This window comes from Salmo trutta, chromosome 9 (genome assembly GCF_901001165.1).
Source record: "Salmo trutta chromosome 9, fSalTru1.1, whole genome shotgun sequence".
Lineage (NCBI taxonomy): Eukaryota > Metazoa > Chordata > Actinopteri > Salmoniformes > Salmonidae > Salmo > Salmo trutta.
In genome coordinates, this window is record NC_042965.1 from 42,259,469 (window position 1) to 42,267,021 (window position 7,553).

At 53.2% G+C, this 7,553-nt stretch overlaps 1 protein-coding gene across 1 annotated transcript; it reads right to left on the bottom strand.

Moving 5' to 3' along the window:
* Positions 1–3,937: 3,937 nt before the first annotated feature.
* Positions 3,938–6,857, bottom strand: LOC115199673 (proline-rich extensin-like protein EPR1). Its single transcript, XM_029761979.1, has 2 exons — positions 6,800–6,857; positions 3,938–5,685 (listed from the first exon to the last, which is right to left on the bottom strand). Exons 1-2 carry the CDS (start codon positions 6,855–6,857, stop codon positions 3,938–3,940), a joined length of 1,806 nt encoding a protein of 601 aa, XP_029617839.1.
* Between the last annotated feature and the right edge of the window lie 696 nt (positions 6,858–7,553).

A 7,553-nucleotide genomic window follows, 5' to 3' on the forward strand; every position in this document is an offset into this window, starting at 1 on the left:
GTGTCCCAAATGGCACCCTGTTCCCTACAAAGTGAACTATATGGGGAATAGGCTGCCATTTCGGACGCATCAAGTGTAATTTGTTAGCACTGACTTGTGGAATTGGATATCAAAGGTTTCATTTCAATTAGCCCTGGGGGCGAACGTGCATTATGATTAGGTCTTCCATTTATGTAATGGAGGGAAATTACATTCATATTAAATTACGTTATTTTTTTCTCATTTTTCTGCTCCCTCCACTCGCTCCCCCCCCAAAACTGTTTCCCTGACTCAGCGTTTAGTGTGCGTGTGTGTGTGTGTGTGTGTGTGTGTGTGTGTGTGTGTGTGTGTGTGTGTGTGTGTGTGTGTGTGTGTGTAATGGCATCCATCTAGTCAGTTCTTGTGACAGCTCTGACACTCAGGTCTTCCCCTTTATTCTTCTCAGGGTGGGGTGGGGGGGGGGGGGGGGTGGGGTGGGGGGGTGGGGGGCGGTGGGTCAGACAGACAGGCTGACTGAGAGGCAGGCAGGGTGGGAGGAACAACACAATGGGGGGTGCAGGGTTAAGTAAAGGGGTTAGGTGTGATTGACCTATGACCTCTTACACCAATATGGCTGCTCCTACGATTGATCCGACAGGGTAGACATACTGCACCCTATTCTCTCGGTAGTGCACTACTTTTTACCAGAACCCTGTGCACTACATAGGGAATTGGGGGCAATTTGGGACACCTCCAGACACTTGTTGATGGGACGGGTTGTCTCTTACCCCTGCGGGGAAAGAGTAATGACAGACAGGAAATTAGGTTATTTTTAGTCGCTGTCAAGGTCAAGGGTTACAGTCTTCTTAACGGTGAGATAATTATCTACTGTAAACAAAAAATAAAAAATATCCACAATTTGGGTTGTAAACTTTACTGCTTCTGGCCTGTGTGACATCACAGAGTGAGTAACTTTAACAAGAGTTATTTCATGTTTTCACTGCACTGTTATAGCATTCCATCTGCACTGCACTGTTATAGCATTCCATCTGCACTGCACTGTTATAGCATTCCATCTGCACTGCACTGTTATAGCATTCCATCTGCACTGCACTGTTATAGCATTCCATCTGCACTGCACTGTTATAGCATTCCATCTGCACTGCATTGTTATAGCATTCCATCTGCACTGCACTGTTATAGCATTCCATCTGCACTGCACTGTTATAGCATTCCATCTGCACTGCACTGTTATAGCATTCCATCTGCACTGCACTGTTATAGCATTCCATCTGCACTGCATTGTTATAGCATTCCATCTGCACTGCACTGTTATAGCATTCCATCTGCACTGCACTGTTATAGCAATCCATCTGCACTGCACTGTTATAGCATTCCATCTGCACTGCACTGTTATAGCATTCCATCTGCACTGCACTGTTATAGCATTCCATCTGCACTGCACTGTTATAGCATTCCATCTGCACTGCACTGTTATAGCATTCCATCTGCACTGCACTGTTATAGCCTTCCATCTGCAACCATAGGCCTCTCGTCAAAAGTACTGCACATTGTAGGAAAGGCTGCCGTTTGGGAGAAAATGGAAGAGACCTGGATAAAAAAGTAGATTTCTGAGTTAAACAATAGAAAGCGAGGCGAGAGAGAGAGAGAGTTCCTGCCTGTCTCCACGGAGTTAAAGTGGCATCAATAAGCCTAGGGGTATAATAATAACATGCAATTACATCCAGCAAAACCCCATGACTCCCACGTCTGAGACAGGAACGCTAGCAGACACATTATTTATCTTGTCCACTGCAAATAGCACAGCCCACAGCCCTGGCCCTGGCCCTGGTGTGTGTGTGTGTGTGTGTGTGTGTGTGTGTGTGTGTGTGTGTGTGTGTGTGTGTGTGTGTGTGTGTGTGTGTGTGTGTGTGTGTGTGTGTGTGTGTGTGTGTGTGTGTGTGTCGGAGGGGGCGTGGGATTTAGTAGGGCAAGGTGTCCCATTGTGGTGGTGGCCCAGGGAAAGTAAGCATGCTTCCTGCCTCCCTCCTCTCTCTCTCTCTCTCCCTCCCTTCTCTCTCTGCTCTCTCCCTTCCTTCTCCCTCTAATCTAATGCTCCCTCCCTTCTCTCTCTGCTCTCTCCCTCCCTTCCTCCCTCTAATCTAATGCTCCCTCCCTTCTCTCTCTGCTCTCTCCCTCCCTTCCTCCCTCTAATCTAATGCTCCCTCCCTCCCCTCTCTGCTCTCTCCCTTCCTTCCTCCCTCTAATCTAAAGCTCCCTCCATCATCCCTCCCTCTCTCATAGACCCACAGGCCCAGACATCATTAATCTACCACACTAAACAGTGCCACAGCTTCACCTGCAAGTTAGGTTCAAGAGCCAGGCCTGTAGTCATTACACTATCCCTCTCTCTCCACCTCCTCTCCTCAAGAACCAGGCCTGTAGTCATTATACTATCCCTCTCTCTCCACCTCCTCTCCTCAAGAACCAGGCCTGTAGTCATTATACTATCCCTCTCTCTCCACCTCCTCTCCTCAAGAACCAGGCCTGTAGTCATTATACTATCCCTCTCTCTCCTCTGTTTGTCTTGTTTCTATCCCCCCTGCACCCACCCCTTTCTGACTAGTAAGACAGGGAGAAAATAACTTGAGCAGCATCCTGTATATCATATACTGTAGACAGACAGAAGAATGAGGTCTCTGTATTTTACGTGACCGTATAGAGTCAGGAAGTCACACAGCAAAGGAGATTTTCATAGAGTTTACTCTGAGAAGTGACACACACACACACACACACACACACACACACACACACACACACACACACACACACACACACACACACACACACACACACACACACACACACTGTTCTCCTCTGCTGGAGTTGCTTTATGACATCGTCATGTGCAATATGGTCCCTGTCAGAACGAGGGGAGTGAAAAGACCCTCATAGAGAATGAACTATTTTCACATAGATTGAGCAGTGCAACAATAGCCAGGGAGGCTGTTGAAGCTTCAAATAGTTTCATTCCACTCCTGCTGCTCTAAGTCTGTGTGTGTGTGTGTGTGTGTGTGTGTGTGTGTGTGTGTGTGTGTGTGTGTGTGTGTGTGTGTGTGTGTGTGTGTGTGTGTGTGTGTGCGCATGTGTGTGTGCGCATGTGTGTGTGCGCATGTGTGTGTGTGCGTGTATTTCTGCCACTCTCTCTCTGTGTGTGTGTGTGTGTGTGTGCTTTGCAACTTGATATGTTGTTGAGAGAATGCACTACACCAGTCAGGAATTCATAACCCATCCATCCATCCCCCCCCCCTTTAACACCATCCATCTCCCCCCTTTAACCCATCCTGACCCTTCTCTCCCCCCTTTAACCCATCCTGACCCTTCTCTCCCCCCTTTAACCCATCCTGACCCTTCTCTCCCTCCCCACCCGACACAATGGTCCCTGTGCTTGGCCCTTCACTTGTCTCTTTGTGGAGAGGAGAGGAGGAATGTCCTTGTTCTTTGTGTCAGTCAGTCTCCTGACTCAGGTTCGGTCACTGTGTTGTTGGCAGATGGCCAAGCTCTTTTGTGTTCTGGTGCATTCCGATGACACACACACACACACACACACACACACACACACACACACACACACACACACACACACACACACACACACACACACACACACACACAAACATACACAAATACACACAGGACCAGAGTGACAGCTCACAACCGCACCTCCCCCCACCCCTCTCTTCTTCAAGGGTAGGGCCACAAGATGTCTGTTTTTCCCCCTCTCTCTAGTTCTCTCTCCATCCCTCTCTTCTCCCAGCAGGAAGCTTTTACAGGAACACTTCAATTAGGCCTTTTGAAGGTTCTGGTGTTGGTGCTTTGCTCTGTAGACAGATGTAACTTAATGTCAGGTATTGTCTGTGTTGCTGATGACCAAGACCTGGAACTATGTAGGTTTAAACCAGGTTGTAGAAGACTGTAATTAACCCGTGGAACAGCCGTTAAACAGAGAGAAGACAAGCACAACCTGAGCTCCTCTCTCCTGATCTGTCATCAGGAGGGACCCTAGAGAGGGGTAGCCTGGGTAGGAATAGCCTGGGAAGGGGTAGGCTGGGTAGGGGTAGCCTGGGTAAGGGTAGCCTGGGTAGGGGTAGACTGGGTAGGGGTAGGCTGGGTAGGGTTTGGCTGGGTAGGGATAGCCTGGGTAGGGGTAGGCTGGGTAGGGGTAGACTGGGTAGGGGTAGACTGGGTAGGGGTTGGCTGGGTAGGTGGAGGGGTAGGGGTAGACTGGGTAGGTGAGGGGTAGGCTGGGTAGGGATAGACTGGGTAGGTGAGGGGTAGGGGTAGACTGTGTAGGTAAGGGGTAGGCTGGGTAGGGGTAAGCTGGGTAGGGGTAGGCTGGATAGGTGAGGGGTAGGCTGGGTAGGTGAGGGGTAGGCTGGATAGGTGAGGGGTAGGCTGGGTAGGGGTAGGCTGGATAGGTGAGGGGTAGGCTGGGTAGGGGTAGGCTGGATAGGTGAGGGGTAGGCTGGGTAGGTGAGGGGTAGGCTGGGTAGGGGTAGGCTGGATAGGTGAGGGGTAGGCTGGGTAGGGGTAGGCTGGATAGGTGAGGGGTAGGCTGGGTAGGGTAGGCTGGGTAGGGGTAGACTGGATAGGTGAGGGGTAGGCTGGGTAGGTGGAGGGGTAGGCTGGATAGGTGAGGGGTAGACTGGGTAGGGTTAGGCTGGATAGGTGAGGGGTAGGCTGGGTAGGGGTAGGCTGGATAGGTGAGGGGTAGGCTGGGTAGGTGAGGGGTAGGCTGGGTAGGGGTAGGCTGGATAGGTGAGGGGTAGGCTGGGTAGGGGTAGGCTGGGTAGGGGTAGGCTGGATAGGTGAGGGGTAGGCTGGGTAGGTGGAGGGGTAGGCTGGATAGGTGAGGGGTAGACTGGGTAGGGGTAGGCTGGATAGGTGGAGGGTAGGCTGGGTAGGGGTAGGCTGGGTAGGGTAGGCTGGGTAGGGGTAGGTTGGGTAGGGGTAGGCTGGGTAGGGGTAGGCTGGGTAGGTGAGGGGTAGGCTGGGTTGGTGAGGGGTAGGCTGAGTAGGGGTAGGCTGGGTAGGTGAGGGGTAGGCTGGGTAGGGGTAGGCTGGGTAGGGGTAGGCTGGATAGGTGAGGGGTAGGCTGGGTAGGGGTAGGCTGGGTAGGGGTAGGCTGGATAGGTGGAGGGTAGGCTGGGTAGGTGAGGGGTAGCCTGGGTAGGGGTAGGCTGGATAGGTGAGGGGTAGGCTGGATAGGTGGAGGGTAGGCTGGGTAGGTGAGGGGTAGGCTGGGTAGGGGTAGGCTGGGTAGGTGAGGGGTAGGCTGGGTAGGGGTAGGCTGGGTAGGGGTAGGCTGGATAGGTGGAGGGTAGCCTGGGTAGGTGAGGGGTAGCCTGGGTAGGGGTAGGCTGGATAGGTGAGGGGTAGGCTGGATAGGTGAGGGGTAGGCTGGATAGGTGAGGGGTAGGCTGGGTAGGGGTAGTCTGGGTAGGGGTAGGCTGGATAGGTGAGGGGTAGGCTGGGTAGGGGTGGGGTAGGCTGGGTAGGGGTGGGGTAGGCTGGGTAGGGGTGGCTGGATAGGTGAGGGGTAGGATGGGTAGGTGGAGGGGTAGGGGTAGGCTGGATAGGTGAGGGGTAGGCTGGGTAGGGTGGCTGGATAGGGGTAGGCTGGGTAGGTGGAGGGTTGTACTGAGTAGAAAGCAGTATCGTTCAGACCTGGGTTCAAACAAGAGTAGTTTTCTTCTCAAGTTCTTGCAATGTTTGATGAACCTGTCTGAAGTCCTTTTGAGGACTACATATTCCATAGCCTCTGTTGTACCAGGCAAGCTGAAGTATGTGAAAGAAAACAAATACAATTTGAACCCAGGTATGATAGCATTCAAGTGTCCTCAGATTGACTTCACTGTCTATGAATAGGATCTTGTCATGTAGCTCATTTGTCTGTTTATAGTGTTGGAGGGGGGCTGGAGAGACCCACTTACTGGGGTGTCATCTCTCCGCTTTCAGCCGACCCAGGACCTATTCTGAGACCAGCTATTATTTCTCATGAACCCAACAGTGAATGAAACAGGTGTTGGGGCCAGTAACCGAAAGGTTGGTGGATGGAATTCTGAACCGACGAGGTAAAATCTGTCATTCAGCCCTGTTTCAGAGGGGAGTGGGATATGTCCGATCCCTGGTTGTGACCTCACTCTCCGAGGGTGTTTCAGAGGGGAGTGGGATATGTCTGATCCCTGGTTGTGACCTCACTCTCCGAGGGTGTCTCAGGGGGGAGTGGGATATGTCCGATCCCTGGTTGTGACCTCACTCTCCGAGGGTGTCTCTGGGGGGAGTGGGATATGTCCGATCCCTGGTTGTGACCTCACTCCCCGAGGGTGTCTCAGGGGGGAGTGGGATATGTTCGATCCCTGGTTGCGACCTCACTCTCCACGGGTGTCTCAGGGGGGAGTGGGATATGTCCAATCCCTGGTTGTGACCTCACTCTCCGAGGGTGTCTCAGGGGGGAGTGGGATATGTCCGATCCCTGGTTGTGACCTCACTCTCCGAGGGTGTCTCAGGGGGGAGTGGGATATGTCCGATCCCTGGTTGTGACCTCACTCTCCGAGGGTGTCTCAGGGGGGAGTGGGATATGTCCGATCCCTGGTTGTGACCTCACTCTCCGAGGGTGTCTCAGGGGGGAGTGGGATATGTTTGATCCCTGGTTGTGACCTCACTCTCCACGGGTGTCTCAGGGGGGAGTGGGATATGTCCGATCCCTGGTTGTGACCTCACTCTCCGAGGGTGTCTCAGGGGGGAGTGGGATATGTCCGATCCCTGGTTGTGACCTCACTCTCCGAGGGTGTCTCAGGGGGGAGTGGGATATGTCCGATCCCTGGTTGTGACCTCATTCTCCGAGGGTGTCTCAGAGGGGAGTGGGATATGTCCGATCCCTGGTTGTGACCTCATTCTCCGAGGGTGTCTCAGAGGGGAGTGGGATATGTCCGATCCCTGGTTGTGACCTCACTCTCCGAGGGTGTCTCAGGGGGGAGTGGGATATGTCCGATCCCTGGTTGTGACCTCACTCTCCGAGGGTGTCTCAGGGGGGAGTGGGATATGTCCGATCCCTGGTTGTGACCTCACTCTCCGAGGGTGTTTCAGGGGGGAGTGGGATATGTCCGATCCCTGGTTGTGACCTCACTCTCCGAGGGTGTCTCAGGGGGGAGTGGGATATGTCCGATCCCTGGTTGTGACCTCACTCTCCGAGGGTGTCTCAGGGGGGAGTGGGATATGTCCGATCCCTGGTTGTGACCTCACTCTCCGAGGGTGTCTCAGGGGGGAGTGGGATATGTCCGATCCCTGGTTGTGACCTCACTCTCCGAGGGTGTCTCAGGGGGGAGTGGGATATGTTTGATCCCTGGTTGTGACCTCACTCTCCACGGGTGTCTCAGGGGGGAGTGGGATATGTCCGATCCCTGGTTGTGACCTCACTCTCCGACGGTGTCTCAGGGGGGAGTGGGATATGTCCGATCCCTGGTTGTGACCTCACTCTCCGACGGTGTCTCAGGGGGGAGTGGGATATGTCCGATCCCTGGTTGTGACCTCAC

Excerpts from the sequence above, each read along its gene's own strand:
- LOC115199673 (XM_029761979.1), bottom strand. The coding sequence starts at position 6,857 with ATGAGGTCACAACCAGGGATCGGACATATCCCACTCCCCCCTGAGACA. Across the intron at positions 5,686-6,799 it reads CCCTGAGACACCCTCGGAGA|GTCTGAACGATACTGCTTTC; the intron begins GTGAGGTCACAA and ends GTTTGAACCCAG.